This window comes from Anastrepha obliqua, chromosome 2 (genome assembly GCF_027943255.1).
Source record: "Anastrepha obliqua isolate idAnaObli1 chromosome 2, idAnaObli1_1.0, whole genome shotgun sequence".
NCBI lineage: Eukaryota > Metazoa > Arthropoda > Insecta > Diptera > Tephritidae > Anastrepha > Anastrepha obliqua.
In genome coordinates, this window is record NC_072893.1 from 68,388,706 (window position 1) to 68,411,915 (window position 23,210).

The 23,210-nt window shown below is 36.4% G+C and overlaps 1 protein-coding gene across 3 annotated transcripts in view; it reads left to right on the forward strand.

Moving 5' to 3' along the window:
- LOC129237377 (NCK-interacting protein with SH3 domain) overlaps window positions 1–23,210 on the forward strand; it is a 31,481-nt gene that overhangs the window by 2,790 nt on the left and 5,481 nt on the right. For all 3 annotated transcript variants that reach the window (XM_054872079.1, XM_054872078.1, XM_054872080.1), the window contains exons 3-5: window positions 20,872–21,021; window positions 21,096–22,268; window positions 22,347–22,544. In XM_054872079.1, coding sequence (XP_054728054.1) covers window positions 20,872–21,021; window positions 21,096–22,268; window positions 22,347–22,544 — 1,521 coding nt within the window. The remainder of the gene's footprint in view (window positions 1–20,871; window positions 21,022–21,095; window positions 22,269–22,346; window positions 22,545–23,210) is intronic.

Sequence of the window (23,210 nt, forward strand, 5' to 3'; positions counted from 1 at the left end):
CGGTAACGTAGAACCGACTGTCGTGGGAACGTGTGATGGACTCTCGATGAATGTCGTTTAAGACCTGTTGTTATACTGTAGGGCTGTTAGAACAGCTCGTTTCCTAGTCCTACCATTAGATTACATCGACTAAATATGTATGCTAGCAGCTTACTAAATCCTGGAGCGTTGTTTTATACCGGCAGTCGATGTTTATATCAAATCAAAGGGGAGGGAGTAAAAGTTGTTTGTGCCAAGAAGTCCTTCCGGTTCCGTATTTTGATGGATGCGAAAAAGAACCCTAAGGGGATATTCATAGACGAAATTGCTATGTCAATTTAACCCTTGTTGTTGTTGTTGAAGCAGCTCATTGCCAAGGCATCTGGTTGTACGTACCGAAATGATTCGTGATTTGTCAACCATATTTCCCGTATTTCACTTCTCGCCTTTCGTCACTGGAACATCTTTGTGCAGGAAGCCCCATCCAAACTCAACTTCGGTTAGATTCAATCGGTGTAATTCTGTTCAGGATTTAAAACTCATATGTGTGTATTTACTCCGAAGCTCACCAGAGAAGCATAACTTCTCCCTTTCTCTCATCCGCAACTTCACCTCTGGTTCACCGTGTTATTCCTGTCCAACCCGCCGAAGCACAATCGCAGGGTGCCAAACACGCTCGTTGATTGTGTTTCGTCAGACCCGAAAAGATGCGCAAGCCTTTTTAGCCAAGAGCTCGTGCCTACTGCATCCTCTGGTGGAAAGACCCTGGGAAGTGGAAAGCAGGAACAGTGGTTCTACTACTGATACCTAGCAAACTTGACAGCCAAGGAGAGTCTTATCATACGATGTCTCTGCTTTCCTTTTCCTTATCGTCGAGATGTCTCTCCTTTCATCAGTTGTAAAGACACTTTACATTCTTCTGCTCCCGGCCTTCGCGGAACATCTGGCTTTAGCTACACATCAATAAGGGCTCCGTAAAGTGCACAGTACCGCCACAGCACTTAATGCCATAGACACAAATAAACTGACTTAAGCAAAATCTTTCATGCGAGAGAACAGTCATGGTATCGTTGGATTTGTTAAGGCTTTCGACACAGTTAGTCATACAGCGCTACTAATTGATATTGAACAATCCATTCTCACATAGGAGCTGAAGAGGTAGGCGGAACCAACTCTTATGTATGCTAAGAGGCATCTCCATCATCTGACTGACGAGATTCGTACAAGGTGGTGGTTGGACTCCGATTACGGCTTTCGGAGGTCGGGAGCTTAAGAAGGTGGTAAGTGTCTCCCGATGAATGCCATTAATTGTCTGTCTAAACACTGTTCGGGCCAGTAGTTGTCAATTTGTTTTGTCGTGGGTCTCGTCGGTGTAGTTGAAGAGGTGCCTCCTGACGTGCCTGGGAGGTGGATCAGGTGTCTTCATGGGTGAAACCAGCGGTAGCACCCTAGCAGAAACTGTTTACTGAGCAGCTTGTTGTGCTCCTTTACAGGTAGCAAATGTGCCTAGTTAAGTTCTAGGGGGGACATCAAGAGGCAACCCGTCGCTGTCCGAATAGCAGTGTTTTGGCAAGTCTGGAGCTTTATCCAATGCATGTCACTAGATACAGGCGACCAGACAGGCGCAGCGTTGTTTAGAACCGGTCGGCTAATTGCCTTAAATGTCGATAGCAACAGTTCTTTGTCTTTGCCCCAAGTACTGCCGGCTAGCGATTTGAGGACCTTGTTTCGATTTTGGACTTTAGTGGCAATTGCTGTTGAGTGCGCAGAGAAAGAGAGCAAACTGTCGAAGGTTACTTCCTAAACTGTGGGGTTTTTTATAATTGGTATTGGTGTGTCGTCGACTTTTACCTTAAGTTGCAGCTTGACATCCCTTGTCCAGGTGGTAAAGAGAGTTGCGGTGGACTTAGTGGGGGAAAGTTGTAGATTCCTCATAGTGAAAAAGCGAGAACGATTGGTGAGGTAATCGTAAACTTTGGCGCACAGGCCAACGATGCCATTGCCCGACGCCATTATCGTGCGATCCGCGTTATCTTAACTTTAAGATATTATAGCAGGCTAACCTGCTACTTATCTAGAGTTGATCCACACATACTCAACATCTGTTCACATGATGTGACACCTCCTGATTGCCACTAAATCCTATGCATCTAACACCCATCCTTCTCTGCTGCCACCCTGTTGATGCATCATATATTGATTAATTCTTTAATTAATATATATAAGTACATGATTACATACTTACTCTTCATTTTCCACTTCGCCCCATTTGAGACTTCCGTTTGCACTTCAATGCTTCAGTGGTATCTGTGTGTGTACTCAACCTATAATTACCCATGAAGATTGCCTCTTTTACGGATTTGCTTGTCTCCCCGAGCTGCAACTGCCGGCGATAGCATCAGCGAAGTAAGTGGATAAAATGCAACTTGAGGGTTATTGACCCAATTTTCGGGCGAAAATCTTTCGAAAAACATTGCAGATGCGCTACTGTGTGCATTCATTCAAGCATGCACACGTTTATGCATACATACATACATACATTTGCAATGCATACTCTCCATTTGCACTGAACTTGTGGGGATCTATTGTATTTGGAACTGTGACTAGTTTGGGTTTTTTCTTAAACCCGTTAAAGACGTAGCATTTGCTTACTTCATAATAGACAAGCAGGGTCTAGTTCCTACTCAAATAATTTTCGTACTTTTTTCGCCAAATTAATACAAAATTCACACGAACTTATAAAAATAAATTTGAGTGGTAACGTCATTCTAGTTGTTTGGGTGTATTATTTTGTTTCAGAGACTGGCATTAGCTAGCACTAGAGAACTCGTCTGGATTCGAGTGACCTTATTGGAAAGAAGTTATGAAATTATTCATATAGAACTGCTCTGACTGAGCTAATAATTCCTTCGGGCTTTTATGTATGTATGTATTATGTGCGTACTATAGAAATTATTTGTTATTGTATTTGAAGGAGCGAGAGGCCTTCATTTTTAGGCAAACAGCAAAGCGTAGAACAAAAATTAGAAATGATGCTCGGTCTGTAAACACCTTTCAAGGATGTGCGCACATTCATATATACTTACAGTAGTGCTCACATAATTAAGTCACTTTATCTTTTTACCATAATTTAATAAGAACAAATCGAGCCATTACCGCCAAATAATGTATCCCACACCATAATCGATTTTTGTTTTGTTATCGAAATCTATAATTCAACATCATTTGCATTATCTGTCAAAATTTCATGGCTGTAAATTAAACCGTTATGATTTTATAACAAAAACAATTTTAATGTAAATGCATATGGTGACTTGTTTACATTTTCTTTGAACGCTTGTGTGGGATACAATTAAATTCTGTTTTAAAATAAATGAAACACAAGGGAAAAAAATGAAAAAAAACACAATTTTTTGAGACTTTAATTAAAGATAAAGCTTTAGAACAATATGTCGAAGGTATGAATTTGTTTTTTTTTGCAAAATATGGTTTTGTTTTCAATTATTGGATATTTTTACAGCTCTCCCTGGTACCGTATAGCGGTTCAGATGAATCTTTCGTTGATTTAAATGGTTTGGAAAGTTTAAAAAAAGTCGAGGAGGAAACGTGTGTTGGGAAAAGGGGCTACAGAAAGCAAAAGAGAATACCTAAAAGGCTGCAAAAAGTTAACAAAAAAAATACGAGTGTTTTGCTCAACCCGTGCTTAAAGAAAAAATGTCCAAATTCGTGTCATGATAAAATTTCTGAAGATGAAAGAGTAAGAATAAATGAACATTTTTGGGGAATCGGCAACAAAATTAGACAGAAAGATTGGCTGTCTTCTTGTGTTAAACAAGTCGATATTAAAAGGCGATATGGAGAAAGTGACAGAAAAAAGTGCAGCTTTAATTATTTTATCAATATCAATAATAGCAGTTTTAAAGTTTGTCAACAATTTTTATTGAAAACGTTGAACATTTCACAAACTCTTTTAATATCCGTAATAAAAAATAGAAGTTCGTTTAAAACTTGCCTTGAAAATATAAAAAAGCCAACTGCACACAACAAATCTGAAGAAGCAAGCATATCGCTAGTAAAATCCTTTATAGAACAATTACCAGCGGTTCCTTCACATTATTGCAGGAATAAAAGTACAAAATTATATCTACCTCAAGAATTTCGAAACATAAAAACTGTATATCAGCATTATGTAGAACATTTGAAAACTATTAATAAAATTAATAGTCAGTTATCGTTAAGAGTATTCCGTAATATTTTTAAAAACAGTTTCAATTTAGGCTTTCATTTACCTAAAAAAGATAAATGTATCTTATGCGAGAATTACAATAATTTAGACACAGAATCCAAAAAGCAATTTCATTCATCAGAAGAGTATCAAATTCATCTAAAGGACAAAGAGAAATGTAAGCAAATATTTTTGGAGGACCAAAAGCTATGCAAAGAGAATCCGGCTTATTTATGTACAAGTTTCGACTTGCAAAAGGTCTTAAATACTCCCTATGGGAAAAGTGTTACTTTGTTCTATTCTAGAAAATATTCATTTTACAATGAAAGTTTTTATGAGAGTGGTACAAGAGATGGGTTTTGTTTTTTATGGGGAGAAAAGGATGGTAAACGAGGGTGTAATGAAATTTGCACAACTGTTTTCCAATACCTTAAATTAGTCGATGAAAGAAAAACCCAGTCGATAGTCCATCTTTATTGTGATAGCTGCGCAGGACAGAACAAAAACAGAGCTATGCTTGCGACATTAACCTATTTTGTTGAAAATTCTAATTTTGTGACTAATATAAAAATCACATACTTGTTGCCTGGACACACCATGATGCCTGTTGATTCGATACATAGTACAATTGAATCGTTTATTCGGAATAGAACTGTTTGGGCTCCAAGTGAGTGGTACACCATAATATCAAATGCAAGAACTAACCCAAGAAAATATAATTGTATTGAATTAACTAACAGTGATTTTAAAGACTGGAAGGCATTTTCACAGGCGTTACTTCCAAATTCAGTGAAAATTCAATTTACAAAATTACGCTCTGTTACTTTGGAAAAAAATATTCCAAATATTGCTCTTAAATATAGCTACTTTGATGAATCTGAAACCGTAAATTATGATCTAGATTCAATTCCACGATCCAGACGAAATTCCAAAATAGTTTGTGAGGGACCTACTCAATTATATGATGATATATTAAACATTTCTTCTGCTAAATATAAGGATTTGAAAACGCTTTGCGATAGAAAAACTTTACCCGTAAAATTCCAACACGAGTATTTAAATTTAAAATGGAATGGATCTGTTAAAGATTTGCTACCTGAAACCGACCAGGAAGATAGTATTTAGATAGTATTTTACAAGATTTTAAATTAACATTACTTTGTTAACAGAAAACTTTAAATATATGAATTACATTACTTTATTTTTGTTTTATCGAATATACTAAGAAATGTATACATATATTTTTTTTAAATCAAATGTAATTTAATTTTAAGGACTAAGTAAAAAAATGAAATAAAAAAAAAAAACGGGAAGTCACTTCCTTAAAATAAATTTTTGTGTAACCCACACACTTTTTTAATAATAGGTTGCCAGAAGGAAAGCAAAAAAAATGTATCCCACAAAAACAACCCTTATGATGCAAATATCTATTTAAAATTATTAAAATTAAATGTATTACACAAAAAAATGTTTACATTATAAATTTTAAAATAATGGCTTTATTCAAACTGATTTAATTTAAAAAAAACCTTCCCCTGTAAAATTTCGAATTTGTGGGATACATTTTTTCGGCGGTTATGGCTCGAAATGACGGCCGCCGTAGCCGAATGGGTTGGTGCGTGATCACCATTCGGAATTCACTGAGAGGTCGTTGGTTCGAATCTCGGTGAAAGCAAAATTAATAAAAACATTTTTCTAATAGCGGTCGCCCCTCGGCAGGCAATGGCAAACCTCCGAGTGTATTTCTGCCATGAAAAAGCTCCTCATTAAAATATCTGCCGTTCGGAGTCGGCTTGAAACTGTAGGTCCCTCCATTTGTGGAACAACACCAAGACGCACACCACAAATAGGAAGAGGAGCTCGGCCAAACACCTAACAGAAGTGTACGCGCCAATTATTTATTTTTTTTTTATTTAAATTAAAAAGAAAAAAATACGTCTACATTTTCCAACCTTTTACTCAGAATTTTAAGTTTCAGCGAGCTAGAAATTCTGACTTCTGAACTTCCGAATTTCAAAAAAGAAAAAAATTCCTGAAAATTTGCCTACTTTTTTCAGAATTTAAAAAAAATTTCTGGAATTGTAGTTTTATAACCCATTAAGGGACTCAAAATTCTGATTTCCGAACTTCCGAATTTCAAAAACATTTTTATTCAGAATTTTAAGAAAATTTCTGGAAATGTGGTTTTATAATCCTTAAGTTTCAAGGGACTCAAATTTTTGGCTTTTAAAGTTTCCGAATTTCAAAAGACACAAAAAAAAAAACAAAATACATCAAAATTTGTCTACCTTTTATTCATGAAAATTTTCGCTGCATCCCTATATATAATCCTTAAGTTTCAAGGGGTTCAAAATTCTGACTTCTGAACTTCCAAAAAAAAAAAAAAATACATTAAAATTTGCCCACTTTTTTATTCAGAATTTTAAGAAAAACTCTGCAAATGTGGTTTAAAATCCTTAAGTTTCAAGGGACTCAAATTTTTTACTTCTGAACTTCTGAATTTAAAATAAAAAAAAATTGCTAATTATTAATTCAGAATTTTAAGAAAATTCTGGGGATGTATGATAGTTTTATAACCCATTAAGTTTCAAGGGACTGAAAATTGTGACTTCTGACTATTAAACTTAAATAAACGACCGCCGTAGCGGAATGCGGTGATGCGGGACTGTCATTCAGAAGTGCGTGGGTTCGGATCTCCGTGCATGGAACAGCAAAATGATAGAAAAAGTTTTTTCTAATAGCGGCCACCCCTCGGCAGGCAATGGCAAACCTCCGAGTGTATTTTTGCCATTAAAAGCCTCCTCATAAAAAATATGCGTCTGCGATTCAGAGTCGGCTTATAACTTTAGGTTCCTCCATTGGTGGAACAACATCAAGACGCACAAATAGGAGGAGGCGCTAGGCCAAACACTTAACAGAAGTGTACGCGTGAAGTGACTTAATTATATAAGCGCTAGTGTACGTATGTATGTCTGCGCGTGCATCCTTGAGAGGTGTTTACAGATTGAGCATATTCTCCGATTTTTGTTGTATTTATTTCTTATCGATGTAGATATATATGCATGTTCTTGTTTTCATTCCACATTAGGGTGGCCTTGTTATTTTATTAGGATTTTAAAGTTTTTAACTCATAAAAGATGTCCATTATGTATTGTGTTGGATATGAATAAGATAATTGTGCTGTAAAACTTAAGCGCGGTGCAATTATTTTTTACCGGACCTCAGTAATTTTATAGATTGACTTTCAAGACATCCATCAACCTTTTGAGTTTTTATTAACAAACAAAGCTATAGTAAAAAAGTAAATTAAACAAAACACCAAATACCAAAATAACAAAATATTTTGAATAATAACCTGCTTAGGTAAGCTTCATTTCGGCGAATTTTGGAAAAAAAATTATTATCCTATTAGTTCAACTCCGCCTACGCTGTCCACATTAATTGTGCGCCTACCTTATTTCTGCGTTTATCTTAAATAAAAAAATCCATTGAGAACTTAATGAAAAACTTGATTGCAAGTAGTCAAATATCGCCCATGAAGGAAGACGGCCGAGGAGGCACAAAAAGCCATGAGGTCGAAGTGCAAATCTCCAATGAATCTAAATCTGAGAAGGTCGAATATCCAGTTGGACATGTCGTATGAAAAAAAAAATGTTTATATTTTTTATAATTTTTTTTTCAGTGTACTTCAAAAAAGGTACAACTTTTAATTAAGTCGATCATACAATAGGCAGTCCTGGTTGTACCATCAAATGGTAATCAAAAACAAAAAAAATGTTTTGCGAATTTTCATATTTTATTTTTTTATTTATTAAAATTAAATATAATCATAAATAATTAGTTATATACTACTTGTGAAGTTTAACAACACTGGCTACAAGGTCTTCGGCAGTAATATTTTTCATATTTTATTTTTAAATTGCATATACTTTAGTCCAGCTTTCTTTGAGCTGTTTTGTGATAACATTAGTGCTATCTTTTATAATGAAGTATTTCTCGATTTTTTGTTTGTTGAATATTCTCATAAAAAATAATGTAAAGGGGGTGGCCCATATGATGGGTTCTTTATAAAAATTCAAAAAAATAAAAATCGTATAAAGCAAATTTTTTTCGGTTGCTTCGAAAGATCAAATACTTCCCATCTGACTTCGCATTCGCGCATCCTGTTAACACAGTTTTGAATTTTTTTACCTTGTTGACGGTTTCTTGCTCTATCTCACACAAATTTCTTGCTCGGTATTCGTCTTAAGAGTCTGAATTGTTAATAGGTTGTTCGCACAAAATCGGCCTTTCACGGTAGCCCCTAAAAACAAAACGGCGTCTAATCACAGCCAGTAGGCATCGCCGAGACGCCTGATTACTCGATTACCAAACTTTGCATGGGCTGTGTGACATGGTGTCCATTATATTGACTCCAGAGATCGTCTAAGTCCGTGTCTTAAATTTTCTTGGTTCCGTAGTGCTCACCGTTGACCGAAATGGCGCTCCAACAACATTTTCAAAGAAAAATGAGGCAATGTTGCCATCACACAAAACTGTCACTCCCTGCGCAAGCATTGGCTGCGCGACGATTACGTGCGTCGAGATCAAAATGCGCTACGTTAGAAAATATGATTTTGAATTCTCTTCAATAAAAAGTGGGCTCATAGAATTAGTCTTGAAAATTTGAACTATATCAATAAAAACAATTAATCAGATTTAGAATGAATGACCTGAATCCAGCTTTAGAAAAATTTATAAAATATTTTGTTCAAAAAATGTAATCTTGCCATTTTTCACAACTGATAGTGGATACAATTTTTTGAATGGAATTTGCGTGTCGTTTAAAATTTAATCTCACTTTTTGCTGAGTTACTTCTATTTAGCTAAAATTTGTCTGAAAGTGCTATAAAAGCGCCGTAAGCCCTTAGAAGCCAGTAATAACATAAAGCTATCAACTTACAACGAACGAAATTAGCCGAGTGAGGTAAATGAATGCATAAATCCCAAGAATATTGTGTCAAAATTTCAAGTCTATCGAAGCAAAATTTAGTAATATATTTGAGTGTTCGTTGCCCTAGGTCGGCTATTCTTTACCAGCTCTACTTTAAAACATACCTCATAACCCAAAAATGACTGAACCAGTTGTTTTATAATTATTAATGTTACAATAACAAACTAGTCGATTTCCAATTTTAGCGGAAATAATTTTTTTGGCTTCCACGTACTAAGAAAAATTAAAAAATTTCAAGGAGTACCGCGAGAAACCTCACCTTTAAAAAGTGCATTTTGATTCTTTTGTTTTAGAGGACTCCGGAGATTGATTGTCACTCGCTTGATTCTCAATATATTACAATTTTTGCAATGCAAATTTAGGAAAATATCGTTTAAATTACATTTCATTATTTATTATATGATTGACTGAATAAACTAACTTCGCAAAAAAATAAATTAATAACATGATTTTTTCAAACTTATCAGCTCCCCCTTAATGTACGTATGCACACCCTATATGAATTTCTTTATTTTTCGTAGCAAGGTGTCGGCACCTAATCTTTTAAGAAAATACATACCTACATACATTTACAGTACAAATACATCCACGTATATGTATACAGTGACTCAAACGCCTAATCGGACTTTCTCATTTTTGAAACGGTAATTTAATTTTATTTTGAAAAAGCATGTTTTTCATTTATTTCCAGTCTACTCAATTTAATTCCATATACAAAATTTTATTTGCATTCAATATTTTTATACAGGAAAATAAAAATAAACAAAGTCGGAGAATCCATGTCAAAACGCATAATCGTACGAGGTGTGTTCAAAAAGTATCGCGAATTTTGAATTTTCGCAGGTTACGTATATTCGAATTTCAATTTTTTTGTGGTGATATGTTGGTACTCATGGTCTCTCACTCATGCCGACGAGTTCGGCCATTTTGAATGTTCCGTTAATTGTTGACAGTTGCTTTGCTTGCACGTGTTTCGGCTCGTCTTCAATTTTTACCTATTCAAAAAGATGGATCAAAGAACCTGTATCAAATTTTGTGTGGAAAACGAAATTAAGAGCGTGGATGCTTTCCGAATGTTGACTGTGTCATACGGAGAAGTTACTTTGAACCAAAGCAACGTTTATCGGTGGTACAAAATGTTCTCAGAAGGCCAAGAAGATGTGAACGACGAAAGGCGTACCGGACGCCCGAGCACTTTAACAAAAGACGAAAAAAATTGATGAAGTGAAGAAAATGCTAATGGCTCATCGTCGAATCACCGTTAGAGAAGTTGCTGAGGACCTACAGTGCTACATATTCGTTTAAACGCATTGCATTTTTTTCGTTTACTTTAGAACTGTTTTAAGATTACAACAATAACAACAACAATTATTCTTCCAAACTATTCGTTTAGGTAACAGTAAACCATCGTTGCATTTGTTTCTTATCTATTGCTTTTTGTTGTAAAATAACGGGTCTCTATTTAAAATTGTGCTTAAAAATGCTACATATTCGTATAAACGCATGGCTTGTTAAAGAGTGCAGTAGTGAAATTAAAAGTGATTAACTTGTGAATATTGTTTGTAACTGAATATTTTGGTAAATTCTTACAATTTTTTTACACATTCATTCAAATTTCTTAGCTAAATTAAATTTTTTAACCTAATTTCTTCAGATTTTCTAAAATGCCTAAGGCAAAATACTTAAATGATGAGGAACGGGTATTGGTCAGTGTTTACCATGAGGAGGGCTATTCCAATCGTGAAATTGGACAAAAAATTGGAAGATCGGAAGGAGTTGTGCGTGCTTTCTTAAAGAAAGCAGACATTTATGGAATAAAGAAAGCAACAAGAGGCAACACAAAATTGTCACAGCGTGACAAAAACAAAATAAAGTATGAGGCTACGAAAAATTTTTTTAATTGCACACAAATAAAAAATAAATCGGGTCTTCCTCTAACGGCAAAACACACTTTGCACATTTTACGAAGTGATGAAAATATAAAATGAAAAAAACCAAAATCTAAGCCAATGTTAAAGGAACATCAAAAAACAGCTCGTTTGGAATTTGCCCGTAAACACATTCATTGGACTACGGAATGGAGGAAAGTTGTGTTTTCGGACGAGAAGAAGTTCAATTTAGATGGCCCTGACTCATACTCATGTTATTGGCATGATCTACAAAAAAATAATGTACGCATGTCGAAGCGTAACTTTGGTGGTGGCAGTGTTATGGTGTGGGCAGCATTTTCGTCGGCCGGCAAGGCTCAACTGTGCTTTGTGCCGTCAAAAATGAACTCAAAAACGTTTATTTATTTTTTATTTGTGTGCAATTCAAAAAATTTTTCGTAGCCTCATTCTTTATTTTGTTTTTGTCACGCTGTGACAATTTTGTGTTGCCTCTTGTTGCTTTCTTTATTCCATAAATGTCTGCTTTCTTTAAGAAAGCACGCACAACTCCTTCCGATCTTCCAATTTTTTGTCCAATTTCACGATTGGAATAGCCCTCCTCATGGTAAACACTGACCAATACCCGTTCCTCATCATTTAAGTATTTTGCCTTAGGCATTTTAGAAAATCTGAAGAAATTAGGTTAAAAAATTTAATTTAGCTAAGAAATTTGAATGAATGTGTAAAAAAATTGTAAGAATTTACCAAAATATTCAGTTACAAACAATATTCACAAGTTAATCACTTTTAATTTCACTACTGCACTCTTTAACAAGCCATGCGTTTATACGAATATGTAGCATTTTTAAGCACAATTTTAAATAGAGACCCGTTATTTTACAACAAAAAGCAATAGATAAGAAACAAATGCAACGATGGTTTACTGTTACCTAAACGAATAGTTTGGAAGAATAATTGTTGTTGTTATTGTTGTAATCTTAAAACAGTTCTAAAGTAAACGAAAAAAATGCAATGCGTTTAAACGAATATGTAGCACTGTAGACATATCGATTGGATCGTGCCATTCGATTTTTTTTCAATGATTTGGGCATGAGACGGGTCGTCGCAAAATTCGTACCAAAACTGCTCAATTTCGATCAAAAGCAGCATCGCGTGTACATGACGACCCAGATTTGCTCCAAAGGGTCATAACTGGTGACGAACCTTGGGTTATGGTTATGACGGAGAAACCAAAGCTCAATCATCTCAATGGAAGCTGCCGCTCGAACAAAGACCGAAAAAAGCGCACCAAGTGCGGTCGAATGTTATAGTTTGCTTACCGTTTTCTTCGATTGCAGGGGCGTTGAGGAGGTGAACAAAAAAAAAAAATATTTTTTGAATATATTTCGAAGATTGGAAAAAACATTGGCACAAGTGCATAATATCTCATGGGGATTACTTTGAAGGGGACAAAAAAGATATTAATGAATAAATAAATAATTTTTGAAAAAACACAAAATTCGCGATACTTTTGAACACACCTCGTACATAAATAGTATGTGACAGGATGCCGTTATATTTTAAGCGCGCTCAATATGCGCATTAAAATTCATAAAAGCGCCACAGTTTTTAGTTTGCTTCAAGTTTTGAAGTGACAAACATAGTTTAGCAAAATGGCTCCATCAGCAAAACAGAAAACTAAAGACGATTGTTAAATTACATGCAGAGAGAAAAATTATTCGAGAAATCTGCAATTTAATGAACAAAGCTCCTTTGTACAGTGCAATTTATAATTAGAAGATACAAAACTGAATCTTCAATTGCAAATAAAAGCCGCTTAGGCCACGGGAAGAAACTTAATTATCGCGAAGAATGCATCGTTTAAACGAAGTTAAAAAAATCAGCCGCAGAACTTCATAGAATATTTTAGGAAAATACTAATAAAGTGGTTTATGACGAAACAGTTCGAAATATGTTGGAAAAACATAACTACCTCTTTATTACATTTATTCAATTCAAAGTAAAAAATATGTGAAAATAGTACAAAATTAAAAATCAATTTACTTTTGCTCGATATGACCACCTCTTGCCTTGACTATGGTCTTGAGACGGTTCAGAATCGAATTGCAAGCTGCCCGAATGTGACTTGCAGGTATTTTGGCCCACTCGCGTACAATGGCTTTTTTCAGCGCCTGGAGACTGGTGAGTATTTTAGATCAGACCTTACTCTCCAAAATGGCCCAAAGAGAATAATTCATCGGATTCGCGTCTGGTTACCATAATTTGAGAGCCATGGTGCGGGCGTTATGAAGTACGGAACGTTGTTTTTTAGCCATTTTTGGTTCACTCGAGCTTGGTGAGACGATGCCGATTCCTATTAAAATGTCCATGGTCTGCCAACCCGTGCGTACCCGTGCATAAGCTGCGCGAGCCGTCTGAAGTTGGGTACACTTCGAGTGCTGGACCCTGTAAAGCACTAGTTTTTGTACTTATTCGATTGTTTTAAGGTTTTATATGACGATGAAAGCAAATATAAATTTCGGATGGAAAGTGCTATATATCTGAAGAAAGCTCTTCTACTAAATTTAAGTCGAAAAATATAAGTGCTACCGTGAAGCATGGGTGAGATTCTGTAATTCTGTGTGTGTTTTAAGCGCGGGTGCCGGAAGTATTTATTTTTTAGAAGGAAATATGGAAACATTCCGAATATTCTTATAGCTAATGTTAAACAAAGTGCCAAATGGTTGGACATACATATTATATTTCATAACTTTGTTTCTATCAGGGCAACGATCCGAAGCGCACCTTCATGGCTGCCAAGATGTAGCTCATCTACAACCGCTCTAAAGTACTCGAAATACCCGCTCAATTACCTGTTCTCAAAATAATCGGCTGATAGTTAAATTGCATGAAGAGGTAAAACTGTTAGAGAAATCTGAAGTTTAATAAACAGAGCTCATAGTAGAAGATACAAAAGTCACTCTTGGAAGGAACTGTCCAGAAAATAAAAATAAATAATTTTTCGTAACATAAACGAGCTGAAGGAAGCTGTGAAAACCGAATGGTACAATATTTCATCAGACATATGTATGTAAAAACTTGGATGAATCTATGCTAAGATGTTTAAATGAAGTAATAAAGGACGAAGGATTAGCCACTAAAAAGTTATAAGAGAGTTTTGTATTATTTATATATTTCAAGGACCTTTAATTTCCTACGATTATTCGTTTGGACTTAATTCTAGGGGTTTGTGTATTGATATTTCAAAGTATAAAAATTTTGAATGCAAACATAATTTTTTTATATCTGATTAGATTGATAATAATTCAAATATAATATAATAAAAATTAGATTGATAATAATTCAAAGAAAACATGCTTTTTTTCAAACAAAATTAATTTGCAGTTCCCAAATTCAATTTCAACATTGAAGAGCGAATATTTACGATTAATTGCTCGACCCACTGTATACGCCTTTGTTTTCAACTGTTTATGCTTTGGCCTACGTTTTGAACACGAGCACAAAGATTTGTTTGTTGTTGTTTACAGTACTGCTGGGCGTCAAATTGATGGAAGCAGCTGCATTTTCCGCTATTTTTGCAGCCTATCAAGTGGAAGGGTGCTTCGATTATCTGATATTCTTGTTGCTGACATATTTCGAGTAATACACTTATGAGTTGTTGTTTTCATAATATTCTCACTTATGTTGATGCTTGGGTGGCCTTATTGAATAATAAATCTTTTATGCAACACACACATAGACTCTGTTCAATACGAGTATAATTTGTAATCAACGCACACAGAATAACTTGCCTCTGCAGGAAAACTCTTAACTAATAAGAAACGATTTCAGTTCATCCGTAAGTACGAGGTGTGGCTATTTAGTAACGAGATTGGCGCTGCGATACAAAAAATACGCATGAACCAAACGTTTAGCTGCAATTAATATTAAATATTAGCCATAACCGGAACCACAGCAATCAGCTGTTCTGATCAAACATATGGGCATCAATGTAAACGATTATAGGTGCCGCACCATAACGCCAAAACCATAACCGTGTCCGTATGTATCTACTGAACTTTGGTTTTCCTCGTAACCGTAAGCAGTTGTGAAATACTTTACATTTATTTTGATATTTGCGGTAAAAATTAGAACATTAAAAATGAACAACGAAAAATTATTTGACTTAGTGGAAAATTATCCATGTTTTTTTGACAAAATGTTGCCATTCATTCTACTTCAATATCAGCTGTTTATGGTTACGGCACGACTAACTGACCAATGCTATAATGTTGCGGCTATGGTTACGGTACCACTAATTGAAGCTTTAGTCACTGTTAGTTCCGCCGGGGGGCTACCATTAGGCGAGAGAGCGATGCCTTTCTTCTTCAGTGATTTCATTACGCATAGAGCAACGCGGATTTGGATAGCCTTATAAATAGTACCTGCATTTTTTAGCCAGAATGTCAACTGGGATAAGACCTGCAATTACGAACGATGCGTCTTCAGAAATTGTGCGGAAGCCGATAGACGGCTATTAGTTTTTTTGCGTTGCTATTTCTTATTTTTTTGCCAGTGAGGCTAGAATTAGCAATTCTTCAAAAATTGCTGTATTAAACTAATTCAATGAATTTTAATCTTTAGTTTGAGTTTTATAAACAACCGACCGACCGCTTTCCTTTATAAAATAGAAGAAGAGTTATTAAGCCATGAAGCTACAAATTATTCTTTGGTATCTATGAAAGCGTGAATTTGTTAATTCTTTTTTGGAATAACCATTTTTGTTACATGCCCTGTAGTACCTCTTACGTCTGTAGTCAGCCATGTAATGTAGTCATGGCCTTTATTTAAATTAGAGCTGTTGTTTTGTTTCCTCAGAAAAGTGTTAAGTGTAATAATAAATCAAGACTAAGGCGGCTCAATCGAAGACAATGCTACGGCTCATTTCGCATTGTTTGGCAAGAAGTTTCTAGCCAAGTACGGTACTGGATTATTCGTCTGTTTCGCAAGTTGAAGCCTATGAACACGAATGGAGACCGTTGAAGTTGTCAAACCACGTTCAGCCTGTGCCACCGGCAAACTCCGGTACTTGCAACTTGTGTTTAGTGTCAGTTACAACTGACAAAAAAACACTTCCAGCGCTGGTTAGAAGAATAGAATATTCGCATGTCACGTTGTAAGGATAGTGGATTTACATTACCTTGTAATGCTATTTTTGAAAATTAGGGACAAATTAATGGGACTAAATTATAATTTATAATTAATAGATATACTCTTTTTTAACTATAATTATAACATCAATGAAACAAAAACACATTTGAATGCAACTTTCTCAGTAACATTTTGAGTGTTTTCAAAAGGATAAAGTGGATTTTGTGCGTCGATTCATCACTATGGGTGAGTCTGGGGTCTATTATCATGATCCTAAATTAAAACAAGAGGCTAAAAAGTAGTGTGAACCGGGTTCTTCGGCTCCGAAACGAGTTCGTGTCCAGAAATCTGCCAAGAAGGTGCTAGCATCAGTTTTTTGCGATGCGAAAGGAACTTCGCTTGTGAATTACTTGCAAACTGGTAAAGCAGTAAATTCTGAATATTATTGTAATCTTTTAGACTAGCTGAAAAAAAAAATCCGTAAAAAAGACCCGTGTCACAAAAGCATTTTGACGATTGCTAAAATCCATGAATTAACGCTCGAATTGTTGGAGCATCCACCGTATCCACCAGCTTTGACCTCTATCGACTTCCATATGTTTCCAGATATTAAAAAAAAATGAATGCGTTTTTCATCAAATATGAGGTCGTAACTGCTATGGTAGCATATTTTGTAGCCCTTCCAGATTCTCACTTCAGGGATGGAATTCATAAATTGGAATCTCATTGAAACAAGTCTATTGATTTTCAGGCATCTCTGCTGAATAATAAAGTGTATTTCAAACCATAAAATTATGTTTTTCTTATCGAAATTATTGAACAACCTAGTAACAACCTTCATGAACTTTTAGTAGTATATGCAAATATTTCCTAGAGGGTCATCAGTTTAATATAATAGCCGATTTCCCTATTGAGTGCATACAAATGATGGTGGATGACTGGTGACTGATGTCCTTGATTTATGATTATTTTACCCAACTTTCAATAGGCGTTTGGGAACTCATGCCTTTGAGTTATTTTGCGTCATACTCTTCGAGTTTTGAGCCACCCCAAACTTCCCACCCCGAAATTCAATGGGCCATAAAACTGCATACTCGAAATTTTTCTAAACATTCTGATTAAAGGGTTTGAAATTTTGGGGAAAATTTGTTAGATTTTTTTGTTTTTAATTCCACAAAGTCTGTAATGTGGATTTATATGGTTTAAAACTATAATTTAATGAAAAAAAATTTAATTATTATATAATATTATATCAGCCTAAACCTTTCTATATGTGGTGCTGCTTTTATTATGAGCACAGGTGTACATGGTTGAGGGCTATAATATCAGCGGTAAATCACCTTATCTAAAAACAAGTGCCATTCAGTTCATCCGCTGCCACTTCAGTGCGTTTCGGGTTGATATACAGGGTTGCCCATATTCGACGGACCCATGTGTTTTTTGGGCCCATTCCAATCGACGAGGCTTGTCCACAGGCAGCAATCTTTGTGTCAATTGAATCTTATACGGAAATAAATGCAAATCAATGCGGATAATTCGTTGTAAAGTGGTCCGAGCAATGCCCAATTGCTGAGAACGGCGATTTTGGGATGTCCTTGGCGACGTCTCAACCTGGGCCCGTATAAGAGCAATATTCTCATCCGATCGCCTTGGTCGCATCACCAGTCGAAAACCTTTCGTACAAACCTTTAATGGTGTTCTTAGAAGGCGCAATTTTCACATTATTTAAATTTTTATACTTACGTTTAGTTTTCACAATTGACTTCTTTTGTTGAATGTAAATTTCAACAGTTCGGGAGCGCTCGCGTGGCGTGTACTGTTCCATGGTAAAAATCTGCTTGGACTGGCGCTTCCAACGCGGTATTATTATTATCTCTGTCAAAAGATACAGGGTTGCCAGATGGGTCCGTCGAATATAGGCAACCGTGTATTCGGCACTGAAGGGTAGTCGATTAGCTGTTCAATAATAAAAATCACCTCCTTAAATAGAGATGGGAGCTCAAACAGAGCACTGCCCATTGGAATTCATATGGTGAGGTGTACGCTCATCACTAGCTTTTGTTGCGGAAGTTGCTTAAAATGAGATGATAGGCAATCATCTTAAGATAAGCTATAGTTCAAAATATTTTTATGCTTTAAAGGGATTAGCCCTTATTATTTTGATTTGAAAGAAAGAAAATTTTAAACGAGTTTAATCATTGCACATGAAGTAAGCTTTTCCAATAAGAGGTGTTATTGGAGGTCTTTTTCCGTAAAAGATCAATGGTTTCGTTGCTTGTGTGGCACGTAGCGCCGTCTTGTTGAAAATAAACTTTGTCCAGATCAATACCATCCAATTCCGGCCATAAAAAATCGTTAATCATCTCTCGATAGCGCAATCCATTTACCGTAACTGTTGCTCCAGCTTCATAGCCGGACCATAAACCGCATCAAACAGCCACACGTTGGACTCTTGGGTTTTTTGAGCCCCAGATCCGACAATTTTGCTTGTTGACGCAGCCACCGAGGTGGAAATGGGCCTCATCACTCAAGATGATTTTTCAATGGAATTCCGGATCATTTTCATGCATTTCAACGACCCAATCAGCAAAGTCACGACGGTGTTGATGATCGGCCGGCTTGAGTTCTTGTGTTAACTGGACTTTATAAGCCGTAAGACGCAAATCTTTTTGCAAAATACGGTGTAATGACGTTTGTGGAATGCCTAATTCCAAAGAACGACGACGAATGGACAAATCTGGGTTTTCTTCAGCACTTTCGGCTACAGCAGGAAAATTTCTTCTTTTATTCTTCACATTACTAACCTGTGCCAACAGTTCGAATTTTTTCACCAATTTCTGTATTGCGGTCCGACAAGGTGCTTCACGATGACCCAAAAATGTTCGAGTTTTACGAACCGTCTCTGCCAAATTTTCACCATTTTTATACTGAATTTTAAAAATTTCAATGCGTTGTTTAAGCGTGTATCGTTCCATTTTTATTAATGGCGTAGTTTTTACTTGTCAAATATCAAAAAATTACAGCTTCAAAATAACACCTGTTATTGGAAAACCCTTTACAAAGTGGCGCAAAATTAAACATCCCATCGGAAGATTTATAATTTTTGCAAATGGCGCCATGCTTCAATCATATTTGACACTGGTCAACTAGACAGTTGCAGTATAGCAACAGTAAGGCTACGGAGCGCGCCAAGGTCAAGATAAAGAGTTCCATCACTCAAAATTTGTTTAAAGGTTGGCAAAAAAGTCTTGTCTTTGCAAGCGCGTAGTTCTAGTTGTATTCGTCGCATCGGTTCACGCTAGAGCTTTTTGGAAAGCTCTTTTCACGTGCTAACACGTGTTTGATTAATTGTTGTTTGCTTTTAGTCGTTCGTGAGTTATAGCGTCGCAAACATGGAGCAAAATAAAGAGAAAATACGGCATATTTTACAGTACTACTACGATAAAGGCAAAAATGCATCTCATGCTGCCAATAAAATTTGTGCAGTTTATGGACCCGATACAGTTTCCATTTCCACCGCACAACGATGGTTTCATCGTTTTCGTTCTGGCGCAGAGGTGATCGAAGATGCGCCACGGTCCGGAAGGCCTGTCGTCGAAAATTGCGATAAAATCGCTGAATTGATCGAAAGAGACTGGCATAGTAGCAGCCGTAGCATCGGCCAAGAGCTGGGCATCAAACCGTTATAACCATTTGAAGAAGCTTGGATTCAAAAATAAGCTCGATATATGGGTGCCACACGACTTGACGCAAAAAAACATTTTTGCCCGAATGGATGCATGCGAATCGCTTCTGAATCGCAACAAAATCGACCCGATTTTGAAGCGGATGGTGACTGGCGATGAAAAGTGGGTCACTTACGACAACGTGAAGCGCAAACGGTCGTGGTCGAAAAGCGGTGAAGCTGCCCAGATGGTGGCCAAGCCTGGATTGACGGCCAGGAAGGTTCTTCTGTGTGTTTGGTGGGATTGGCAGGGAATCATCCACTATGAGCTGCTCCCCTATGGCCAAACGCTCAATTCGGACCTGTACTGCCAACAACTGGACCGATTGAATGCAGCACTCATGCAGAAGAGGCCATCTTTGATCAACAGAGGCCGAATTGTCTTCCATCAGGACAACGCCAGGCCACACACATCTTTGGTGACGCGCCAGAAGCTCCGGGAGCTCGGATGGGAGGTTCTTTTGCATCCACCGTATAGTCCGGATCTCGCACCAAGTGATTACCACCTATTTCTGTCCATGGCGAACGAGCTTGGTAGTCGGAAGTTGTCCTCAAGAGAGTCCTGTGAAAATTGGCTCTCCGAGTTTTTTGACAATAGGGAAGCGAGCTTTTATAAGAGGGGCATTATGAAGTTGGCATCTCGTCATCGAACAAAACGGCGCATATTTGACTTAAATCGCATTATTATAACCAATTTTATGAACAATTGAAAATTCAATAAAAATACCGCAAGACTTTTTTGCCTTATATTTAGTAAAAAAACATAAAATTAATAAATTTTGCGCCACCTTCTATGATATATAGGCCGATATACTATATTTAGGCAGTAAAATTTTTAAATTAAAATGTTTTTTTTTTATTTTAATAAAAATTTTAATTAAAAATTAAAATAAAAATCCAAATTGATTATTTTCTTATTATGAATTTCAAGGTGGAGCCAGATTTTCTCATTAGTTTTCTCAACTCCTCAATTGAGTCTCTTGAGAAGTCCAAAGAAACAGAAATCAATGGAATTATGCCAAAAGAGGAATTGCTGGAACGGTTGCGTGAGAAAAAAATGTCCATGGAAAAACTTTACTTGGTAAGTCTAATATTTCACAGACATGAAATTAGTTACCTAAAATCTCTCATTTCACTTGAACGCATATTTTCCAGGACTACTCAGAACGTGATTGCGACTCTTCGTTGTCTTTCTCTCAAAGCATTAGTGAGAAAAACTACTCCAAATCACATAGCAATCGCGCCACATCCGCATCAGCTCAACAAACCCCACATAGTCCACAAAGTCCTCCACGTTCCAATCGCTTGGATAGTAATAAAAAATCAATGTCTAGCCCCGCTGTAGGTGTTGTAATGCCTCAAATTATGCAAGAATCCACTAGCATGGGCACTGTGCAGATACAGACACAGCAATCACAACTTCAGCAGCAGCAGCAGCAATCGCAACAATCACAGTCTAATAATAAAGGCAGTGATATCACACAGGACAACAGTATCACATCGGAGCCTTCAGAAACCACTACAACTACAACGACAACCAGCGAAGATGTAGTGACCACATTTAAAGAGTCAAGTCAACGTGAGTCTTCGCTACAGAACTATTCGAAGCACAATGGTAATGACCGACAGTGCGAGGCAGAGGATGTTGGTGGTGTCGGTGGTAGCAACAATAGCTGTAATGGTAGTGGTGTTGTAGGTGGAAACGGTGTAACTGGCGGCGGGACAAATACTTTAACAGATGCTAGTGAACATTTCAATGATGAAAAAGTGGCCGAAAAATCTGAAGGCAGCGAACCGATAAGTGATGGTCGCGATGGCACCACGTTGGCGAACGATGGTCGTGGTGATTTTACTAACAGCGTTGAAAATAGTCAAGCGCTGGATAGTGAGGATAGCGCTGTGGAGCAGGGACTGCAAACAGGTGTCATTGCCACTTCTACATCTACTGTGAATGCTGCCATGTATGGAGTGACTCGCGCAAATTTGAAAGTTGAATCCTCTGATGTTTATCAAATTGTTGATATAATACGACGCAATACGAATCTAAGCTTTGATTTGTCATGCGAGGCATTACGTGTCGTCTTAACTAGTCTAGAGCAATTGTACAACGGTGCCATAAATCCATACCTAGAGGCGGTGGCGATACATGTGACCGATAAGGTGGAGACACCCAAAGCGTTGCTGGGTATGACGCATGATTCGAAACGCTTGCAGTATATATTTTCGCAGCTGGCGGATTGCAAAAACGATACTGAACAACGTTCATGGATGTTGTATGAAGATGAGGATGATATTATGCAATTCCTGGAGGAGCTAGTGGAAATACTGGTAATAAAACTCCCGAAACGATAGAATACCCATTTTGTATATTTATTTATTTATGTGTATTAAAATATTCACTTCTAGAACAATGCTGATGAAAATATTAGTTGTTATGAAATGTCCTGTGATCAATACCAGGTGCTTATAAATCTAGTTCAGTATTATCAAATGGAGACACGCTGGCCAATTAAACAGCTTTTGCTGAAGGCTTTTACCGCTGCTTGCCATTTGGATCACATCATAGTCGATATTTTACTCACATCTGTATTGCCATTAGAAATTGTAAGTTTTTAAGAGAAATTCAAATGAGGCTTTTAAATGTTTAGAGGTAGTCAGAGGCCCGAAAAAATGAAGATTTTCAATAATTTTTGTTTGCTAGTCAATTGCTTTATTTTACAAAAATAAAAACATAGCATCACTGCATCATGTTTCGACTTGACTGTAAGAAAATTAAAAAAAAATTAATAATTGTAAAAGTTATCGCTGCTTGTGTGGAGCCCGTTTCTCCAGGATCCCGTGCAGTGATCATCACAAGTCCTTATAGATTCATCTAAAATCAATCGGACAAGAGAAATTAGTTTTATAAATAGATGATCTTGTACCTGATCGGAGCTTTTTTTTTCAAAATTAAAAATATGGCGGCCTCAAGAAATATTTATCAGATTTTCGAGAAAAAAACCGACAATTAATTGTTGAAAAAAAAAATCCTGCGATCAGGCAAGAGTTTTTTATGTTTTTCAAAAGTTGTATAAGCCAAGCGGTTTTTAAGTTACAGTGATCACCAATTCAAAAAACATAGTTTTGAGAAAAACGCATTTTAAGTTTTGCGAACGCTCCAGAATGCCCGAGCGCCCTTTGTCAATTTTCACACAATTTGTTTAAGATATTATACTTTAAGAAAATGCAAAAAAAAATCCAATATTTTGAAAATTCTGACTACCCCTTACC